The 23,362-nt window shown below is 43.1% G+C and overlaps 1 protein-coding gene across 4 annotated transcripts; it reads left to right on the top strand.

Moving 5' to 3' along the window:
* Nucleotides 1-167: 167 nt before the first annotated feature.
* itchb (itchy E3 ubiquitin protein ligase b) lies at nucleotides 168-23,175 on the top strand. Of its 4 annotated transcripts, none has more exons than XM_029505443.1 (24): nucleotides 168-275; nucleotides 2,896-2,974; nucleotides 3,468-3,609; nucleotides 5,354-5,478; nucleotides 6,494-6,628; nucleotides 7,423-7,480; nucleotides 7,565-7,746; nucleotides 8,086-8,338; nucleotides 8,812-8,907; nucleotides 9,571-9,745; nucleotides 9,972-10,041; nucleotides 14,308-14,392; nucleotides 14,502-14,630; nucleotides 17,630-17,702; nucleotides 18,593-18,664; nucleotides 19,029-19,117; nucleotides 19,321-19,480; nucleotides 19,579-19,712; nucleotides 19,939-20,079; nucleotides 20,170-20,290; nucleotides 20,378-20,482; nucleotides 20,857-20,953; nucleotides 21,157-21,229; nucleotides 21,404-23,175. In XM_029505443.1, exons 2-24 carry the CDS (start codon nucleotides 2,905-2,907, stop codon nucleotides 21,501-21,503), a joined length of 2,685 nt encoding a protein of 894 aa, XP_029361303.1. In that variant the 5' UTR covers nucleotides 168-275; nucleotides 2,896-2,904; the 3' UTR covers nucleotides 21,504-23,175. The 4 variants fall into 4 exon arrangements, with proteins under 4 accessions (XP_029361303.1, XP_029361302.1, XP_029361304.1 ...); XM_029505442.1 differs by having other exon boundaries at nucleotides 2,883-2,974; XM_029505444.1 differs by lacking the exon at nucleotides 168-275 and adding an exon at nucleotides 295-500.
* Nucleotides 23,176-23,362: the final 187 nt, after the last annotated feature.

Below are 23,362 nucleotides of genomic sequence, written 5' to 3'. Positions count from 1 at the left end.
TATAGTACACATTTCTTATTGAAGATTTGAGGTTTTGATTATTGATTGACCAGAGTACGTGATAGCCACAGCGTGTTTACTGGCCGTTGATTTGTCTATTTTCTCCCGGCTCAGGTCCAATCGCAGCGCGAGTCCGGAGTAGCGTGCGCCCCACCTTGTTTCGGTCACGTGACATGATCTGACGAAGATGGTGGAAGTTTCTCCTTCCTGAAGTGAATTCTGACTGAGGCGAATCCTTCAGCCCTCTCTTCCCGCTCACTAAGCTCCGGACCCGGGTACGTGTCATTCGGTCGCTTCTTGAGCGACGATTAGGTGTCTCGGGATCTACCGGACTTTGATTCTGTCGGCTAGCCATGATGACTCCAGCTAGTTTGCTAGGGTTAGCTGGGCTTGGAGGGCTTGCAGAACGCCTGACTTGACACCTAGCACCTACTACACAGGTCTGGCAAATCCGGCAGATCCGGAAGGTTCGGAGACCGCCCTCCACAGTTCGGTCCAATGTAAGTGTGGTTCATCGGCTAGAAGGACCGGCTGCTTTCCCGGCCCTGCTACTAGCGTTAGCTTGTCACCCAGGCAGAGTAGGATTAATATTTACCGTAAGGTCCGTCCCGGTGGTGGGGGGCAACATTGGTGAGTTTCTTTTCCTCAACTAGTTGTCCTGTTCTCCAGGAGAACAGCTGAGGTTTGAGTCTCAGTTTACATATTTAGACAGACTAGCATCAGAAGGTGGAGCCACATACTGGGCAACCTGCACCAGTACTCAGTCACACTCACCTTCTACCGTTTATCCGTTTCTGGGTCGCGGGGGGTGCTGGACCCAATCCCAGCTCATACTGGGCGAGGGCAGGGTCAGCCTGGACAGGTCACCAGTTCATTTCAGGGCCAATATACAAAGATGAGCGAACACTCACACTCAAACCTATGGACAATTTAGAGTCACCAATTAATCTAAACCTGCATTTCTTTGGAGAGTACATGAACATGCAAACTCCACACAGAAAGGCCCATGCCAGGGTATTGAATCCATGACGTTCCTGTTGTGAGGCAACAACATAACAACAATGCCAACGTGCTGACTACACCAGCAGTAATAATCCAGATTTACGCCAGTGCTGCTCTTTCAGCTCTGAAACCTTTTTATCATAACGAGTGGATGGAGGGCCAACTTTTCCAACACTCAGTGACCTCTGACTGAGATAACGCTTCTTATTGTCTCTGAACTTCATATGTAGTTTGTGTCTTGGTGAAGACACGGATAACTATTATGGGAATGATTCTTCACAGCTGGAAGGCTTGATTGTGCTATTTTTTTGTGTCTGACAGTCAAGACAGTCCTGTCTTGTCTCCTCGTGAAGCGTTTCCATATCTTGAGTCATTTTGGGTCTTTTTCTCTGTAAGTCTTCACATGTGCAGGGTGTGATTTTGTCTGATCTTCATCTTACTTTGAGTTTCTAACATGAAAATAAATAGACTATACACATATAGACTAAATAGACTACTACAATACAACTGTACAATATAGACAAGCCAGATGTTGAAATACAATTTGCTGACCTATGGTTGCGATCTATAGCTGGACAAAAACATTCAAGTCCAGACTTGACATGTAAGAATTTAATATTCAGCAGATATCATCATCTACAAAACAATGAGGCTGGAAAATCAGCAGTTGCAATGAATTATTGACAGATTAAATCAGTAGCCAAAGTTGAAATTTACCCAGGAGCTCCTAATTTTCTCCTGTTCTGTCATGTGTGCTCTAGAAGAGATAGCTTGAGGACCATTCATTATCCAATGACACATCAGGGTAGATTTTACGAAAGGTCACAGGAATTCCTTGATTTTAAATTTATTTTAATTCACAAGGAAAAACTGGAAACCAGACTCTTTGTTCAGACATGAAATTAAGCTCTCTCCCAGAGCAAGTCCATAATTCATAAATGGATGAAGCCTGGAACAAGCGAACTCTTCCCTGAGCTGAGCTGCTAACTGAGCAACTTGAGGAGAAAAACTTGCTCATCACTGTGGTTGAGTTGCAGAGATCCTGTAAGAGATGGGAGCTGAGATCTTGGATTGATCTAGTTTATTACAAAGATGAAAACCTGATCCAGGACAATTAAGTCCCCCGAGAGAAGCCAAAGACTTGACTGGAACCGTCCATCGGTTGTCTAGGTCTGAAGACTTCTGTCAATATATTATTACACTTTTATTTCTAATGATGTGCAAAATTTTGTTTCTTGTTTGTATGGAGATAAAGCAGATGAGTAGTCAGCCTCATGATCAGACACAGCAAATACTTCACTTTGATTTTCTTTCATGTAAACTTTAAAGAGTTCCAAACTCTTCTGACCCAATGTTCCCTTACTGAGTCTTGACTTGGCCAATCTGTTCATCTGCGGATCATTTGGACTTGAACAGATGATGATGCTTTTGTGATATGACGAATATGCTTATATGGGAGGGGGGTAAAATCACACTTGAGAGCTTTGTTACATTAAATGACATTGCATTCACTTGTTTGATGCTTTTAGTTGAAGTGATTTGCAGTAACTGTGTTTTATCTTTTAAAGTGAATCTCACCAAAATATCTAACTGCAGTATCAGTGCTGGCCCCGCAGCTAAGAGGGGCTCAGAGCTGGGGGACCAAGATGAGATGAGGTTGTTAACGTCTTTTTTTTTTTTTTTTGTACTGTGAAAAGCTTCACTTTGCGGTTTAACACTCGTTTGTGCTTCAAGTGGAAACACATGAAGGTGTGGAAAAGTTGTTGAACTTAATGATCGACAGAATTTCTGCAGCTCTTGCACATTTTAGGGTTATTTCACTGTACTTATACTTTCCTGCAGCATTGAGTCACCTCTCTGATGTGTTGTCTGCACTGCAGGCTTTCACCCCAGCCCTATGTCATGGCCAGTGGAGTCTCTAAGTCGGGCACATCGAATGGATACCCTATGAAGGCCCAGCTTCAAATCATTGGTGAGTCATCAGGATCCATTACCTGACCAAGGGTCAGGTAAAAACATCAGGGCCCAATTTTGGATATCTTTGTTCCCCCCACACAGACATTTTGATACATGAGAGCAGTTGATAAAATGTTTTCAATTACCTGCTTCACATTCAGACTTTTCATGCTGTCACTCTGTCACAGCTCATTGTTATTAGTAACATCTGTGCTTTGCTATTATGAGTTATGAGTATTATGAGGTCAAAACTCATGGTCAACATGAACTACATGGTCCAGTTTTATTACAAGACGGTTTTAATACCTGAAGTTTTAAATTCACTGCTTTACTAACCACATTCATGTTCCTACTCTTAAAATTCATAACTTTTAAATCCCATTACCTTGCCGTCATGTTATATGTGACATGCAGCATGTTCCTGCTTCTGAGATGTTTCTGTCACACTTTGTTTGCCTGGCACCACTATGGCTGACTGTCTGCGCCACACCCTATTCTTCCTGTTTCAGTGCTCTCAGCAAAGCTAAAGGAGAACAAGAAAAACTGGTTTGGTCCCAGTCCATATGTGGAAGTGAGAGTCGAGGGCCAGTCCAAGAAAACAGAGAAATGCAACAACACGCACAGCCCAAAATGGAAACAGCCGCTCACTGTGTGAGTCCAGTCAGAAATCACTTCCATGACAATCACAACTTTGATAATCCACCACTTCTCATTAAATAGATTATTCCAGTATGCTGAGACTTGGTTAGCTTTGGCAAGCACGTTTACATTTTACCTTCCACCGGCTCTGATTGTCCTGACACTCAGATTTCATAACTGAGCTATGACTAAGATACCAACTGGTATTTGGATATCTGCTTTTTTCATATACCGTAAATACAAAGACATTATAGTTAACAAGGTACAACAAGAGCACTTCAGAATAGTGTTACTTATCCGTTACTGTATTTATTAAAGCCCATACATTTTAGACATGTCAACTTGGTGGCTGCCAACACCATTAACGAAGCACGTGACACTTTTTGTTAAACTCCTGCTATTACACTTGTTCACCCAGCCTGTAGCATCAACAGTGTTATCTGTCCGTGACAAGAAGAAAAAGAAGTTCATGTTTTTCCAAAGGTAGCAGGTTGAAGTTGCTCTTCAAGAATCTTGTTGCATTTCACATGTTGAATTGTTCAAAGAAAAGATGAGCACAAAAATACTACTGTTCACATTACCCAGTTTCACAAGTGATTCATGAAAAACTGTTTGGGCTCCAGCTCTGAGGAAGAAGCTGATCTACCGTATTTTGCGGACTATAAGGTCCAATATCAATGAATAGGTCTATTTTCATACATAAGGCACACTAGATTATAAGGCACATGATAAAACATATATAAAGTGAAGCACAATATGTCCCGGTATTACAAAAAGTGGCAGAGGTAAGCGTACTGCTGCTGTTCTCTGATTGGTTTGTTGCCAGTGATAGTAAACACCTTTGGAACAATGTTTTAGCCCAACATTTGATTATAATTGGATTATGATCATAAGCACAACAAGAATTCAGACATAAGGTGCACTGCCAATTTTTGAGAAAATTTAAGGATTTTAAGTGTGCCTTATAGTGCGAAAAATACAGCAAATGTTTTTCCTGCAGTGGCAGAGCTTTTCTTTTTTTTTTAGGATGGACTGTAAAAGAAAAGAGGATCTCTGTGGTTTCAATGTGTTTAGCTGATGTAAAAATCCACACAGCAGTAATAGAGCATGTCTGGTACGTTTTCAGGATTCCTGTTTCCACACATGCACTGGACATTTAATGCAGTCACACCTCCAGCCTCATGCAGTTTAACATATTCACACATTATATCTCTTAATTTTAGGCTGTCTAGGATGCTATGCACTCTGACTTCCTTAATATAGATTTCTAATCTGACCTGAGCCCGTTTGTCCACAGATGTCTTTTCCTGGGGATGCTCATAGGGATGATGATGGTGACTCTGGTTGTCCCTGAATAGCTTATGAACTTCATTGTGTCTCACTTGCTTTCACCACAAAGACAGTAGCTGCTAACACACACTGTGGCTTTCACCTCTTCACTCACTAAAGAGGTTTTTCATCACAAACAGCTGGCATTGATGGCATTATCAGCATACAGTGATAGTGATAGTGATATCGTATCTGTGGAATCACTTGCTTTTGTTATTCTTATTGTGTTAGTTAATGACACATTATCTTTTTTGGTAAATTGGTTCATTAGTTCAGAGTTTAGTGTGAGAATGGATCTTATCAAGGAGCAGTAGATCTGCCAGAAAGAAGAAACGCTGCTGATCTTCATGTTTTGATGAATAAGACGTTGGTGGCTAGAGACTGACAGTGAGTGCCCTTTCCTGACCCTATCTGTTGGTTTCATCAGGATTGTGACTCCATTCAGCAAATTGTCATTTCGAGTGTGGAGCCACCAGACCCTGAAGGCGGACGTGTTGCTGGGCATGGCCACGCTGGACATCAGTGACATGCTAAAATCTAACAACATGAAGAGTGAGTCTTTAATGCGGAGAGACTTTAAGCTTATTTCTCTTTTTTGGCCCTTAACTAAGCATTCTTCTTTATGAATGTGTGTTTGTAGTAAGTGTGTGGTTATTAACAGTGTTGAAAGACAATGTGACTAAATGGCATACTTAATGAATACATCTTACCACAAACATTTGTCTTTCATGCAATTTGAATGTTTGTTTTTTACTCTTGTAAAGGTTTTTTTTCTCTAGTTTCATCTACTGTAACAATGCTATGTCTTTATTGGTGGTCGTGGATCTGCTGGAAACATCAAATGCATCACTTCCTGCACAGCAGGAACACCTTGAACAAACACCTTCAAGTATGCTTTCCCGGCAGCCAAATTAAATGTGCACACAAAAAAGTATTGGAAGCAGTTGACTCACTCTCTGACGTCTTGAAACACTTCCTCTGGGAGTATCAGCTGTCAATGGAGGTCAGAATTTTCATCCTTTGCTGACCTTTTTCTTCATCCCTTCAGTCTGTTCAGGCCTCCAGTCATACAAAAAGCCTAAAACCCAACCCTAAAAAGTATTTGAAGCTATTTCCAGATTTGATCATCTGCTGTTGTCTTGGTAAATTTTCACAGAATTTTATTTGTTTCTCAAAAGACTCGATTCAGACACCTGCCTCATGTTTGCATGGATCTTGTCCAGCAGAGCTAATGTGGCCGAAGTCTGGGTACAAATTCCATTTCCAGTGCTGTTTAATGTTCCACATCAGAGGGATGTGGAACCTTCCCATAACTTTGACAAAAATACTTGTTGTATGAGCGTGATTGTTATAAATGAAGCCCCATTCCTCCAGCTGGAGAAAAGAAGGATTAAACATTCAGCCCAACAGTGAACAGGGAACAGATTCAAGTTGTTTCCCATGTTCCTCTCATATTGTCTCACTTTACACTGAGCCAGCAGTTGACTCTGATGATGTTACTGTCTCTTTCACCCCAGTTGTCATTCTTCTTCCTGGACCATGTTGTGTTTCTGTTGTGTGAATGCAGTCTCCGAGGTGGTGCAGACCTTACAGCTGTGTGCAGACAGAGACCAGACAGATGTAGTGGGAGATCTGTCTGTCTGCCTGGATGGTATGACCGTCGACCCTGAGATGTTTTCTATGGCCACTGCTGACCATCACAGTGAGTCACGGGAGCTGAGGAGAGTCAGAAATACACGGGCCTGTTATTATCACATCTGTATTTATAAAATATACAAGATAATGATGAATTGTCAATGTTTTCATACAAAATACATTTTTAGAGTGTTTGTGAGGGTCATGTCAGATTGAATACAGTTTTTATTATGCTGTATGTGAGCATGCATGTGTGTGTATGTGTATGCTATTATGCTGAAAGTGACGGCTCAATGGACATCAAATATCAAGACAGACGCTGAGTCACAGGTGTCAGTTGGGGAGTCTCCTTTATTTACAGTAGCCCTATTAACATCACAGTCGGAGATAAGTATTACAGAACCCAGAGGTTCTCTTATACTCGAATGATTATATATGTGGACTGCGCAGGCTTCATCCTGTTTACCTCCATTTTCTCCATTCTCCAATCCCAAGGGAACGTGACCCAACCTCCAAGAACATTTCTTAATAATATCTGTCCTGGAGACACAACATTGTGTGTATTTTGTTGTCCTTTGAATAACTTTAGCATCTTAACAAGTACAGACAAGGTTTACAGATGTCTCAACACAGTGTTGTGCCTTGTCCTTATTAGGCAAGACTCCCATTGTTTCCTGGAATCTCGCTAGACTGTTACCGTCAGTGTCCAGGTCATAGTGCCGTATCAGGAGGCTATGGTGGCCTAATGTCCTCTTTTTATTCAGTTTTCTGATATTTTCATTCTTCCACATATTGTGTCTATTCTGATATTTTAATTCTTACACATATTGTGCGTATTCTGATATTTTCATTGTTCCACAGTTTTTATTTCAGGTGCATCAAATGAGGAATCACAACCTAATGGGGATTATGCCACAAGGTGAAGCGCCTCTTCTCACAAATCATTAGTGTTCCATTCTTAGTATCTACTTTGTTGATCGCCATCTTCCCTTGCTCCTTATAGGCGAAGTCGAGACAACTCTCCAGCTGTGGATGGTGCTGAGCACAAGTTGTCTCCCAATGGCCGGAGGTCGGTGACCAGCTCAGGATCTCCCATGGTGTCAACAGGGAGTTCAAAGCCTCTCCGTCCGCCCAGGCCCTCCAGACCTCCTCCTCCAACCCCTCGCAGGCCCACCTCTTCACCAGGTCAGATTTGTACTGAAGAAATGCTGCTGGGTTGTTGATGCAAATTTGAAGTCCTCATCTTCAATTAAACCACTACACAATCTAATTCCTGTCATAGATCTTCCCTCAGCCTGAATTATCAGATATCATACTTTAATGGGAGCCACATTTAAGAAGAACAAATGATTGTGCCTAAATGTGTAAAGACTCTATAATATAATATAATGTAATTATCTATATATATAATTAATCTGCTCTTGCAAAGTCTGCCTTGGTAATGAAATTAGTTATTTTAACCTGTCTGTTCTTAGCTGGTCCGAAGATGTGCAGTTAACACTCAGTGTCATCTTCTTACCTCAGCGATTTCCAGTAATGGCTCTGTCCCTGCTGACAGCAATGATGCTCAGTCTAGTTCTGACACTCCAGTTCGAACACTGGCCTCAGGACCCTCATCAACCCCAGATTCAAGTCCTTCAGCAGGCTCAGATAGGAACTCCGCATCAGCCCCCAGCTCTAGCCCTGGCTCTGGATCTGCAGCGACTAGGCAGCCAACCGTCACCCCTGTGTCCAGCCCCAGGCTACCAGCTGTCAACACTGGGCCGCTGCCCCTCGGGTTAGTTCTCCTTCTGTTGTAAAGAGCTGATGGTACAGAGCACCAGATGTGAGAGTGTCCAGTGTCCCTTTCACTAATGCAGCCAAGTTATTGTGTCATTGACATGAAGAGCATGGTCTGACTTCCCTGAACAGTGCTGAGTGTCAGTGACACTCAGAGGAGGATGAATTTTTATTCATCAGCTGGACAGCGTGATTTTACTGTTTGTAGGAAACAAGCCATTTTTCTGAAGAATAATTACATCCGTGAGTTTGCCACTTTTTGTTCTGGGGTATTAATTGTTGTTTATTATTAATAATTATTCTCTTATAGTGTCATCATTGTGCCTAAGTTGTGGCCTTCACTGGCTTTTTGCAGCTCTTGCAGTGGGATGACAGCTCTTCAAGCCTGTTTTAGATTTTACACAACCTAAAAGGTTGTAGATGTTTACCATTACCTGAAGTGCTGAATTTTATTATTCATGTTTTATCTAGGTGGGAACAGAGGGTGGATTTAAATGGGAGAGTGTATTTTGTTGATCACGTGGAAAAGAGAACGACGTGGGAACGCCCTGAACCATTGCCCCCTGGGTAAAAACTCCTCACATTTCATCTTACTCTTCTGAGAAACAGATGTAGTGGGGAATTTTATTTATTTATTCAAGGTTTGCAGCCTGTCTGTCAATAACTGTCGGACTTATTGACTGACTGACTGACTCTTTTTGCCTGTCTGACAACTGTTCCTCCCTCCTTCTGCTTGTCTTTCTGCCTGCCTGTCTGTGTCTGCTTGCTTGTTTGTCTTTCAGTCTGACCGACTGACTGCCTTTGCCTGTCTGACCTTCATGTCTCTAAAGTCTCCGGATGTTATTTGACAGAGTTTTGTGTCGTTAGAGAGCAGTCTGTAGCTCCATCCTTAAACTCCTTCGTTTCACCACATTGATGATTAACTTGATGTGGACTAATGTCTGCACTCATGCTCTGACTTTTGCCTCTTACTTTAATGGCATTGTTGATTATCGTAGGCTAGTATACACTGTGCAAGTTTTATAAATGTAGTAGTATTGGTAGATTACTGGCAGATCTGTGCTGCTTGTCATTTCCAGTCTCTCTCTTGGGCTTTCTCTCCCTGTCACTTTATTTATGTCACAAGCCCTAAGAAGTAACGTGAAAAAAGTCTAATAGTTAAATTATATTGTGGAGGACCATGTTAAATTAATTTTTGTCATTGAACTTCCTTATTTCATTTGTCTGAAGCTGGGAGCGCCGTGTCGACCAGATGGGGCGTGTCTACTTTGTTGACCACATTACACGAACAACCACGTGGCAGCGCCCCACCATAGAGACAGTGCGTAACTATGAGCAGTGGCAGCACCAGCGCAGCCAGTTACAGGGTGCCATGCAGCAGTTCAACCAGAGGTTCATATTTGGGGTGAGACTTCCTGTTTGTGAAGTGATGTGGCCTGTAAAAGATGTGGTTGGTGATAAGCTTATGTAAATCATCCCGTTTGCTTACTTGTGCACAGACAGATGAAGGTTTTAGTTCATATTGGAATAATAAAGCATTTACAGTAACCAGTTTACGCGTGTGATGTGACTGTTCATGGCTATAAAACAACTTTGTGTTATCTTTATAATTCTTCTTTTCTGCTCTGCAGGTTCAAGACCAGGCGTCAGCCACTCAGAACAAGGAGTTTGATCCTCTGGGGCCTCTGCCACATGGATGGGGTAAGATCATCAAGGCTTTTCAAGCAGGTGAGGGGGAGGCGCAGATAGCCGTTGGTTTGATCCCCTGCTCCTCCAGGCTGGGGCAGAAGAAACCACATATGCATAATGCAAATCAGATCAAATCAGATTATTTGTATAGCGCCAAATCATAACAAAGTTACATCAAGGCACTTTACATATAGAGCAGGTCTAAACCAAACTATTTATGAAATGATTTAAATAGACCCAACAGATCCCCAGATGAGCAAGCACTTGGCGACAGTGGCAAGGAAAAACTTCCTTTAAGAGGCAGAAACCTTGGGCAGAAATAGGCTCAATGGGGGTGGCCATCTGCCTCGACCGGTTGGGTTGAGAGTGGGGGAGAGAGAGAGAGAAAGAGAGAGAGAGCAACATATTGGAACATATTGCTGCATGAAGTTCATGGAGTTGAGCTGTAGTACAGAATTCATGAAGATATGGGACCAGCAGGTGTTGCAGGAACATGGGATAGCGATGAGTCACCACCTGCAGAATGAGGAAAGGGAGCGAGAGGAGAGGAACTGGGAGAGACAGGCTTTGGCAGAAGATGGTTAGTAAATGCAGTATAAATGCATAGAACTGGATGAAACTGTGTTTTTTAAGAAGGATGGTTCTTATCAGCGCATGCAAGGGGGGAGGAAGGGAGAGTGAGCGAGAGGGAGGGAGGGAGAGCGAAAGACAGAGAGGCGGGGACAGAAAGGGAGAGAGAAGCTCAGTCCTTCCCCCAATAGCCTAGGCCTACAGCAGCATAACTAAAGAGTAGAGGACTTTAACTCTTTAACTATAAGTTCTGTCATACAGGAAAGTTTTAAACCCGGTTTGAAAATTGTTAAAGAGTCCGCCCCTCGGACTGATACTGGAAGTTGGTTCCATAGAAGAGGAACCTGATAACTGAGAGATCTGCCTCCAGATTTACTCTTGGAGACTGTAGGAACCACAAGTAAACCTCCATCTAGAGAGCGGAGTGGCCTACTAGGACACTAAGGAACTATGAGCTCTCTGAGATACGATGGAGCTTGGCCATTAAGAGCTTTATATGTTAAAAGAAGGATTTTGAATTCTACTCTATATATTTTGATGGCAGCCAATGAAGAGCAGCTAAAACAGGAGAGATATGATCTCTTTTCCTAGTTCCTGTTAATATTCGTGCAGCAGCGTTCTGAATCAACTAAAGGCCTTTTAGAGATTTGTTTGGACCTCCAGATAGTAATGAGTTACAGTATTCCAGCGTAGAAATTACAAATTCATGGACTAGTTTTTCTGCATCATCCTGAGAAAGGATGTTTCTCAGGTGGAAGAAAGCTGCCCGACTAACTTGTTTTATGTGAGGTACAAAGGAGCAGCTAACACAGGAGTGTGATCTCTTTTCCTAGTATATTCATGTAATATTCGTGTAGCAGCATTCTGAATCAACTGAAGGCCTTTCAGTGATTTGTTTGGACATCCAGATAGTAATGAGTTACAGTAGTCCAGGCTGGAAGTTATGAATGCATGGACTAGTTTTTCCTCCATCATCCTGAGATTTTCTGATGTTCTTCTGAGATGTTTCTGATTTTCCTCATGTGTCTCAGGTGGAAGAAAGCTGCCCCACTGACTTGTTTTAGGTGAGGGACAACGGACATGGCCTGGTCAAAAGTTATTCCAAGGTTTCTTAGAATGGAGTTGAAAGCGTGTTTCCTGATAATGTTGCCTAGAGGAAGCAGATAAAGCCTAAAGAGGATTGGTCCAAGTACCGAACCCTGCGGGACTCCATGACTGACTATAGTGCATGAGGAGGAGCTGTTGTAGGATTTGAACCACCTTAGTGCAGTTCCTTTAATTCCAATTTCATGTTCCAGTCTCTGTAGTAAAATATTATGATCTATGGTGTTAAATGCAGCACTAAAATCTAGAAGGAGAAGTATGGAGGCTGATCCATTGTCTGAAGCCATTAGAATGTCATTGGAGACTTTAACCAGTGCTGTTTCTGTGCTATGATGGGCTCTAAATCCTGATTGAAACTGTTCAAACAATCTGTTCCCATTCAGATGATCATGTAGTTGTTTTGCTACAGCTTTCTCAATGATTTTAGAAATAAATGGAAGGTTCGATATGGGTCTATAGTTTTCCAAAACATCTGGATCAAGATTAGGCTTTTTAAGCTGGGGTTTGATGACCGCAGTCTTAAGTACCTGAGGTACATAACCCAGACATAAAGTCAGATTAATCAAATCTAGAATGAACGGCTCAATTAAATAAAAGATCTCTTTAAAGAGGCTAGTTGGTACTGGGTCTAATAGACAGGTTGACGGTCTGGATGATGACACTATAGAAACTAGCTCTGAGAGATTCAGAGGTGAGAATGATTTCAGATGTAAAAGAGGCGTTGCAGCTGATTCAGGAGTTGCTGTATTCTGTAGGAGATTTTTATCTAATGTAGGCAAGAGCTGATAAATTCTTTCTCTGATCGTGAGAATTTTATCTGTAAAAAAGTTAATAAAATCATCACTACTTAGAGCTAAGGGGATCACTGGTTCAACTGAGCTATGGCTCTTTTTCAGCCTGGCTGCAGTGCTTGAAGCCTGGGGTTGTTCTTGTTTTCTTCTATGAGTGCTGAGTAATATTTTCTTCTAGCGCTGCGGAGAGCTTTTTTACATTTTTTTTAGGCTATCTTTCCAGGCTCTGTGAGACTCTTCTGACTTACTGGAACGTCAGTTTCTAATTTCGTTGATGTCTGCTTTAAGGCACGGATTTGGGAATTATACCAGGGAGCCAGCCTCCTCAGTTTGAATACTTTCTTTTTGAGAGGGGCAGCATTGTCGAGACTTGAACACAGTGTGGCCATAGTGCTAGTCACAAGGTCATCAACCTGCGTATGGGAGAAATCCTCATTTGAATTTAGATATGGCATTGTTGGGAATGATGACCGAATGTTCTCTTTAAATTTAGCCGCAGCAGCTTCAGATAAACATCTTCTAAAGCTGAATTTATTCCCCAATGCTGTGGAGTCCATTAAAGTAAACTCAAATGTAATAAGGTAATGGTCAGTCAGGAGAGAGTTTTGGGGAGGAATTGTTAGCTTGTCAATTTCAATGCCATATGTTAGAACAAGATCAAGGATATGATTGTAGAAGTGAGTGGGTTCATTCACATGCTGGGAAAAGCCAATTGAGTCTAGTAGGGAAAGAAACCCAGAACTAAGGCTATCGCTTTCTACATCAACATGTATATTGAAATCTCCCAGTATAATGATTTTATCTGTACTGAGTACTAACTCTGATATAAACTCTGAAAACTGGTTTTTCCCCTTTCCAGTCTGAGTGGGAGGGACTAAGAGTGAGGCTTTCAAAAGACCTGCAGCCAGATTTTGGTCTAGGGTTGATTAATAGGCTTGACTGAAATATTGCAGCCACGCCGCCTCCTCGACCTGTGGTACGAGGGATATGACATGAGTTGGGGGTGTAGCTTCATTAAGCAAGCAGATAAATATATGCAAGCTTTTTCTCCGCAGTGACAAAAACAACTGACTGTTGCCCCAGTAGCTACATATGAACAATGAAATTAAACGATTTAAAATATGAACAGTTCACCTACTGTGGTCTAAACGCACAGTGTCACATCTTCCTACTGGTCCGCATGGAATTGAATCGTGTGACCGTAATCAAATACCTCACGTGGGACTGCAGCAGATGTTATTGTCATAAGGTTTTGGACTTTTTCCTCAGACAGACGATTTCTCATGGCTGTTTTGATGTTGGTCTGGTGGATGAATCTGCGCTCTACTGCCACACGGAGACTGGAATGACAAGCGCCACTTCAGCCAAAGTTTGAAATCAGAGAACATTTCTCCAAGCGAAGTGACCATATGTCAGCAAGACTCTCTGAATGAGGGATTTTCTGATCATACAAGCACTCCTACTACACCAGGGGATCAGCTGCACCGGTCTGTGACCCATAGTGGTCACAGATGCGCTCCAAAGCCTCCTGTCCATAACTTTTGAACGCGTTGTCAGCACCACCTGGTGCGAGATGCATTGAGTACGATGTCCAGGTCAGAGATGATGCTCAGATGGGAATCTTTTTTGATTGATTTGGTTACATCCGCCTTCATATCACTGCCATAGGAAGTGGATAGATTTAGACCTCTCTGTTTGTTCAGTGGGAAATAATTCAATCTCTCCAGTGTCTCAGAGTTGTGAAGTTAACTGGCTTGAAGGTCTTGATGATGTGACTCAACAATTGGTCAAAAATTGTTTTTGTGTCTTTCAGAGAAAAGAACTGATAGCAATGGCAGAGTTTATTTTGTACATCACCCAACACGGTCAACACAATGGGAGGACCCACGTACACAAGGGTTAGTCTGTCTGTCTGTTTGTGTGTCTGCGCGTCTGTGTGTATATGACATCATTTTGAATATATATATATATATATATATATACATACACACATACATATATTTTTAGGTTGCTCAATGAGAAGCCACTTCCGGAGGGCTGGGAGATGAGGTTCACAGTGGATGGTATTCCATATTTCGTAGACCACAACAGGAGAACCACCACCTACATGGATCCTCGCACTGGGAAGTCCTCACTGTATGTACTCCACCATATTGGATTCTGCTAACTCTAAACCTTACAATTTACCCATGATGCCTGATTTCCATCAAGTCACCTGTGTTCTTTGTTAACTGGTTTCGAAACAGGAGTCACAGCTGCTCAACTAGTGCAGGTTCTCAACAGCTGATGAAGAGGTAGTGTGTTTCCATACAAAGACCTGTAACAGCAGTATTAAAAAGAAGAATACTAGTGCTGCGTGGAATTAGTTTAGAATGTGTTAAGGTGTTCCAACAGCAGCAGGTAGAACAGAGGAACCAAGTGGAGAAAAGTTTAAGTTAAATTAGTAAGAACACTCTGTTACTATAGGATGAAATGATTGGATGAACTTCATCGCTCGTAGATGTTGAGAAAAAGACATCTGTTGTTGTTGTTGGGAGCCTGCTTGCTTTGGTTGTAACTGAAAGTCAGACATTAGTCTATCCAGCTCTTCTACGTGCCAGAAATAAATGAGATTGAAAAATGCAATGTCACCACAAATGAACAAAGCTGTTGACAGAGCACTTACTTAAAGCCGAGAGACAACATCAAACCAAAATGATTCTTGAGCTTAGCATGGATTTCCTCTTCATCGTACCAGTGGTTTCTGAAAGCTCCTTCTATTTTTTAGATGTGATGATTATCCTAATGTGATAAATGAGTCTCACTCAGTCTCAGTCAATCTGAGATTGAATAAAATCAAATCAGATTTATTTGTATAGCGCCAAATCATCACAAAGTTACATCAAGGCACTTTACATATAGAGCAGGTCTAGACCACACTCTTTATAAAATTATTTAAAGAGACCCAACAGATCCCCCCATGAGCAGGCACTTGGCAACAATGGCAAGGAAAAACTTCTTTAAGAAAGAAACCTCAGGCAGAACCAGGCTCAGTGGGGGGGCGGCCATCTGCCCCGACTGGGTGGGTTGAAAGAAGGAGAGAGAGAGCAAAGTGCCAAAGAAACTTTTTTAAGTGGGAATAAGAATGTGACACATACTTGTGTGTATGTGTGTCAGTGTGCTGTGAACTGTAATACCTTCTGGATTTACCTCAAATGTCAGGGAAGATGAACTTCAAAATAACATAATTTTATTATTTTAATGTGAGCAGGAATGGAAAAGCACACGAAAGTAGCAACACATGTAAGCTTCAGATAAAAACATGTCAAGTGGTAAGGAATTAGCATGACAATTCATTCATTCATTCATTCATCTTAATCCGTTTATCCGGGGCTGGGTCGTGGAGGTAGCAGCTCCAGCAGACGACCCCACACTTCCTTTTCCCCAGCCACATTGGCCAGCTCTGACTGGGGGATCCCAAGGTGCTCCCAGGCCAGTGTGGAGATATAATCTCCCCACCTGGTCCTCGGCCTGCCACATGGCCTCCTCCCAGCTGGACATGCCAGGAACACCTCCCTTGGAGGCGTCCCGGTGGCATCCTTATCAGATGCCCGAACCACCTCAACTGGTTCCTTTCCACACAAAGGAGCAGCAGCTCTACTTCAGGTCCCTCCCGGATGGCCGTTCTTCTCACCCTATCTCTAAGGGAGACTCCGTCCACCCTCCTGAGGAAACCCATTTGAACGTGATCTCGTTCTTTTAGTCATGACCCATCGCTCATGACCATAGGTGAGGGTAGGAACAAAGACCGACCAGCTTTGCCTTCTGGCTCAGCTCCCTCTTCAACAGTGCGGTAGAGCGAACGCAACACTGCCCCTGCTGCTCCAATTCTCCGGCCAATCTCATGCTCCATCTTACCCTCACTTGTGAACAAGACCCAGAGATACTTAAACTCCTTCACTTGGGGTAAGGACTCATTTCCTACCAGGAGTATGCATGCCACCGGTTTCCTGGTGAGAACCATGGCCTCAGATTTAGAGGTGCTGATCCTCATCCTAGCTGCTTCACACTCGGCTGCAAACCTGTCCAGTGAGCACTGGAGGTCACAGGCCGATGGAGCCAATAGGACCACATCGTCCGCAAAAAGCAGAGATGTAACCCCCAGGTCCCCGAACTGCAGCCCTCCTCCCCCATGACTATGCCTCAATATCCTGTCCATGAAAATCACAAACAGGATTGATGACAAACCGCAACCCTGGTGGAGGCTAACCCCCCACCTGAAACACGTCCGACTTATTGCAGAGCACTCGGACACAGCTTTCCAAGCTCTTGCCTCCACCCTAGAGGACGTGCAAGTTGGATTCAGGAGTTCCTCAAAGTGTTCTTTCCAACTTCTGAGTACTTCCTCAGTCGAGGTCAACAGTGAACCATCCTTGCCATAGATGGCTTGGATGTTCCCCCGCTTTCCCCTCCTGAGATGCCGAACAGTTTTCCAGAAACACCTTGGTGCCTCCCCAAAGTCCTTCTCCATGCGTTCTCCAAACTCCTCCCTCACCACTGAGGCTGCAGCCCTTTGGGCCTGTCGGTACCCTGCAACTGCCTCAGGAGTCCCTCGAGCTAACATATCTGCCTCCTCCTTCAGTCGGATGGCTTCCCTTACCACCGGTGTACACCACGGTGTCCAAGGGTCCTTGAGGCACCTAAAACCTTGAGGCCACAGCCTCCCGTGGCAGCTTTGGCAAAAGAAGTTTTGAACATCGACCACTCAGGCTCAATGTCCCCAACCTCCACAGGGATGCTGGAAAAGCTCTGCCGGAGGTGGGAGTTGAAGGTCTCCCACAGAGGCCTCCTCAAGACGTTCCCAGTTCACCCGCACTACACGTTTGGGCTTGCCAGGTCTGTCCTGAGTTTTCCCCAGCCATGTAACCCAACTCACCACCAGTTGGTGATCAGTTGACAGCTCTCTGACAGCCCCTCACCTGGGACCACTTTGCTGTGGGAGACCCTACCAGGGGCACTTGGCCCCAGACAACACAGCCCCCAAGTTCACAGGGGCACACAAACCTCCCCACCACAATAAGGTGATGGTTCCTTGGGGAGGCAGTTCATTTAGCAATATTAAAATGTGTTAAGAGTCTGTTTCTTTTCATTTACAGTGAAAATGGACCCCAGATCACTTACGTTCGAGACTTCAAAGCCAAAGTACAGTACTTCAGATTCTGGTGCCAGGTAGGGATCACTGGGGGTTGCTGAACACTTATTCTGAATGAAAGCATGTCTCTGTTTAATCTCACCAAGCAGACTGTCTATTATAACCTCTGTAAGATGCAAACTGTTTTAAATTGTTAAATGTTATTCAAATTCATTAGGAGAGGTATTTCCTGTGAGAATGCAAATCTTGGCACATAATTGTCCTCCTGGTATGATGGAATCTGTATTTTGCAGCAAGTTCATTTCATACACTGTGCCAGATATCTCTTGAGAGCATTGAGTCCTGTCACCCTCTAGTTATACGGCTGATGAATCACTACACGTTGATGTGGTAACAAAGACTGGTGGTGTCAATATGAACCTACACTCTCAAAGAACAGCTAAACTAAAACTGACGTGACCACTAGCAATTTTATTAAGACCTCAACAGAGAAGGAGAATTTAAAAGTCGAGGAGCTGAGCGTGTGTTTTCTTTCTTGTATTCATATTCATATATTCATATTTTGATCCAGTGGCTGCATTAAAGCTGTAGCTGCACGTTTCATGAGACAGGTCAGAGCTTAACAGGGCACCCCCCACCACACACGCACACGCACACGCACACGCACACGCACACGCACGCACACGCACACGCACGCACACGCACACGCACGCACACGCACGCACGCACACACACACACACACACACACCCGACCCAGACAATCTATAACATGGCAAAGATGAATGTTTTTTCTCTGTATTGGGGAGAGCACACTCTTGTCACAAAGTGATCTTTATGATAAAATGGATCCTATTTCAGAGTGAAGGTCTGATCGATTACTACTGTAGAAATTCTTCTGTGGTGGATCCTGAATGACTGAAAGCACTTTTCACCTCAGACTGTCGCTGACATTTCACTTTTCTCCAGCAATTGTCCATGCCCCAACACATCAAGATCACAGCTTCCAGGAAAACTCTGTTTGAGGACTCCTTTCAGCAGGTAGGCTGACCCCAACCCTCTGCCCCTGTACAGGCCCCATACCCTAGTTCCTGCCCCAGCTCCTGCCCTCCCCCCAGGAGGATGTGCTGCTGCATTCAGCCTTATCTGTTTAATAGTACTTAATTAAAAATTCCTGCATCTTGTGTGAACTTCAGCTGAACTGGTCTAATCAGAATCTCCCAGTGACTCCCAGTTTGAACTGGTTTTCGAACTGGTTCTAAATAGGACCATTTTGAAGTAGTCAGACTTTACTTCCTACTTTCTAGATTTTTTTTTCTCTTCGTATCAGTTGAACCTGGTTTTAGACAAATGCATTTGACATTATTGGTGTCTTAAATTTATCACTTCATTTCCTCCATTTCAGATAATGAGCTTCAATGCTCAAGACTTAAGACGGAGACTGTGGATCATCTTCCCTGGTGAGGAGGGCCTTGATTATGGAGGCGTTGCCAGGTAAGTCAGAAATCAACTCAACAAAGTGTCCGTGTGTAACCGTGTGTTGTTTAGGTGTGACTTTTTCCCTCTAAAGTGCTTGGTGTTTGTTAACCTGAACATCAACAGCAGATCTGGTGAATTTTACTTCAGTTATCCACCTTCCTCTTCAACATGTTAACAGGCTGGCTTGGTTGTCTCCTCATGTGTGTCCTCCTCTCCAGGGAATGGTTCTTCCTGTTGTCCCATGAGGTCCTGAACCCCATGTACTGCCTGTTTGAATATGCTGGTAAAGATAACTACTGTCTCCAGATCAACCCTGCTTCCTACATCAACCCTGACCACCTCAAGTATTTCAAGTTTATTGGACGCTTCATTGCCATGGTGAGTCCTAAGCCCCTGAATTTGCTGTGCTGAATTTTCTTTTAGTGTGGCCAGAAGGACCAGCGTTTAAGAGAAGCCTTGTGTTTTCTGCCCCTCAGGCTCTTTTCCATGGGAAGTTCATTGACACTGGTTTCTCACTGCCATTTTACAAACGTATCCTGAACAAGCCACTGGCCCTCAAAGACCTGGAGTCAATAGACCCTGAGTTTTATAACTCACTCATGTGGATCAAGTTAGTAGACAGAGCCATGTGTTTCAGCTGCGGTGCAACTCTAAGCTGTTTTTCATTTGTCAACAAGATAAATTAAGGGAATTTGTAATATAATGTAACAAAATTATGAGAATTTCCCAGTTTGGGATCAAGTGCATCTATCCATCTATCCACTTAGGGACTGAATACAGACATACACACAGTCATACAGACACGCAAACAACACAGTGTTCTCTGCTGCTCTCAGGGATAACGACATTGAGGAGTGCGGGCTTGAAATGTTCTTCTCTGTGGACAAAGACATTCTGGGAGAAATCACCACCAATGAGCTGAAGCCTGGAGGAGGAGACATCCAAGTCACAGAGGAGAACAAGGAGGAGTACATTAGGTGGGTCTGTGCCTGAAAACAGTTCTCCCGGACAGGACATTGTGTCTCTGTGAGGGGGTTGATAATTCAGTGGATTTGTCCTCCCCTCAGACTGGTAGCAGAGTGGAGGCTGTCCAGAGGAGTGGAGGAGCAAACTCAGGCATTCTTTGAAGGCTTCAATGAGGTCCTTCCTCAACAGTACCTGCAGTACTTTGATGCTAAGGAGCTGGAGGTATGACTGAACAGGAAATGGTCCTCTAGCTCACAGAGGAAGTGATATAAGGGCTGACCCAGATGGTTGAAGTGTGTCCCATTTCAGGTAATGCTGTGTGGGATGCAGGAGATTGACCTGTCCGACTGGCAGAAGAACACCATCTACAGACACTACGCTCGCAGCAGCAAACAGATCATCTGGTTCTGGCAGGTCAGTGTTTGGTAGCAGCCTCCTCTTCGTCAGCTTCATCTTCTTCAGCTTCGGATACATCCACAGGTTTTTGTTGATGTATCACAGGGAGTCTGTGTTACATTATCTATTGGTTTGCTTTACATTAACTGTCAGTCTTACCTTCCTGCTGTTTCAGTGCAGCTCTGAAATTATTCCGATTGGTCCTTTTGCAGGAGGTGCATTAATTAGACTTATTCAGATTTACATGTGCGTTTCAGAAGCTTCATGTGGAGAAGCTAAAAATTATCTGTATTTCTGTTTAGTTCCACAAGTCAGATTGAATCTGGTTGTCTCTATATCTGATTTAATCGGCTGCTGTTTGATCTGAATCCTGCTGACACTTTTCACTGCAGTTCATAAAAGAGATGGATAATGAGAAGAGGATGAGACTGCTGCAGTTTGTCACCGGTACCTGTCGCCTGCCTGTAGGAGGCTTCGCTGACCTGATGGGTAATAAATACAGCTTTTCACTCCCAGTCTATGAGGATTCTGTTCAAGTCTGTTCTTTCGTTTGCACTTTAAGCTGCAAATTTCTGAAACAAATCTACTTTAGTATTTTGAGACCAAAAGAGTGGAGTTTCTCACTAGCAGTTTCAGATTGTAAATTAGTCCCAGCTTCTTTTACTCCTCTTGAACTGAGTCGTACTCCACAGGAAGTAATGGTCCTCAGAAGTTCTGTATTGAGAAGGTGGGAAAAGACAACTGGCTCCCCAGAAGTCACACGTGGTGAGTACACAATGGCACAGCAGATTGATTCAGGGTAACTCAGAGTTGGCATCATTATGGACCTGGCATGCGAGTGAGGTCTGACCGATAAAGCTCCAAGATTTATTGGCTGCAAACAGGAAATGGGAGGAGGAAGAGTGTGGAGCTGAAATGTGTTTCCTCTGCTTCTCCCAGCTTTAACCGGCTGGACCTTCCGCCTTACAAGAGCTACGAGCAGCTGAAGGAGAAGCTGGTGTTTGCCATTGAGGAAACCGAAGGCTTTGGACAGGAGTGAGAGAGCCGGGAGGAGCAGGAGTCTGACAAGGCTCCGCCACCAGACTTCACATTAGGGAGCCTGCTCAGAACAAGGCCGTGCGTGCTCACACACACGCATTCATTAAGTTGTGAAGGAGCTGGGATTTGAGAACTGGTGTCTTTGTGAAAGAAAGTTTGATTCTTTCAAACCAAAACACAGAAGGTCTCTGTGGCTCAGAATGTGCATCAAAATTATGCATGAATCCCAAAATCTCACCTCAGACTAATATCCTGAAGCAGCAGTTTTTCTCCTAGCGTGCATTTGTGTCACAGCCTTAACTGTCACCACAACATCCCCGCGGTGGCCTCTTCCTGTTAAGTTGTTCTGTATTGAAATATTAGCTGATCAAGTGTCAGATTTTCTATCAGCAAATTTGTCATCCTGGTGGTTTCCTGTTTTTCCTTAAATCTCTCACATTATTATCTGTGTCTGTTTGAAGTGGTCCAGATGAATACCTGAAAGTGTTAATGAGTCACTGTCTCATCTGCATAATAAGACACAGTTTATGCTCCTACTTTTAAAGTGTTTGATCTTAGAACAACTTCATGATTGTGAAAAAGGTTTTATTACCTCCTTTATGTCTCGTGGAAAAATTAAACCGTAAAACACCAAATTCAAGTGAAACCAACTTAAAATGGACTGATTGCTGGCTTTGAACACATGTAGCATTAGACAGTTGTTACCTTATTTACTTCTTTTCTCTGCCTCCTCAAAAACCACAACAGGAAATAGTCTGATTTTTACTATTAAATGAAAGCTCCAGTTGTCTATTTGAAGCTTTTGTCTTGTGAAAGAACATGTTAGCTCAGCTTCTTGTGTGAAACATTTGATATGGCTGTGATTTCCTCTCTGAACATGACAATGTTATAGTCTTGACTTCAGCTAAACACACACGCTGGACCCATCTATGATGATGTGAGGTTTAATTTGGCTGATTTGTCAGTAACAGATGATTCATCCTATTTATCCATATGAATAAAAAGCTAGTGTGGCTGTTCACATTGATTGTATTTGAAGGCACCAAAAAGGGCACATCTGATTTCTGATGCAGTTTGGACTCAGGTGTTTGTCTGACAAAGTGAAGCACTTTAATAGAAAACTCTGCAACTTCTCTTGTTCAGTAGTCTTACCATCTCCAGGAGGGGAGGTCAGGTTGTCAGGCCTGGTCTCCACCCTCAGACTCAAGTTCTGATTTCAGGGTCCACAGACATTGTGGTGGATCAAACCAGCAGAAGGTTGAAGTGAAAACACCTGGCTTGATCACTGAGAGTTGCTGTAGCATGATGAGTGGAATGGGGTGGTGAAGTTGCCTCTTTCCATTTCCTGCCTCAAATTATTAACTCTAACACAGTGTATGACTTTAATCTTGTTCTGGTATGTAACACTTGATAAAAACAGTGGGTACATAAAAGTGAGGATGTAAATACCTGAATAACACTGCTCTGTCTGTTTAATCCTCCATGTACAACTCAACCACTCACACTCCTGTACATGAAAACAAGATGTAAATGTGTCAATAACAATTTTTCTTTTGTAAAAGAACAATTTTAATAAGAGGTTTATGGTAACTATATTTTCTTTTCCCTGTTTAATTTCTGATGTACATGACAGATGTGTATAATATAGAAATTATCACCTTAATAAATTAAATCAAAAATGTGTGTGTCGGTTTGGTCTGATGAGCTCAGTCCATGAAGAGGTAGATGCAATGTTTTTCACTGCAGCTCACTAGACTTGTCATGTATCTGTTGTCCCACATACGTCACTAACAGTTAAAGAAATCTGTAAATCAGTTTTACATTTCAATAATTTAGAAAGGGACGATTCCACAACAACCA

Source organism: Echeneis naucrates, chromosome 7 (genome assembly GCF_900963305.1).
Source record: "Echeneis naucrates chromosome 7, fEcheNa1.1, whole genome shotgun sequence".
In the NCBI taxonomy this organism is placed as follows: Eukaryota; Metazoa; Chordata; class Actinopteri; order Carangiformes; family Echeneidae; genus Echeneis; species Echeneis naucrates.
The sequence above is the reverse complement of the archived record's forward strand: the minus strand, read 5'-3'. Positions and strand labels throughout refer to the sequence as shown.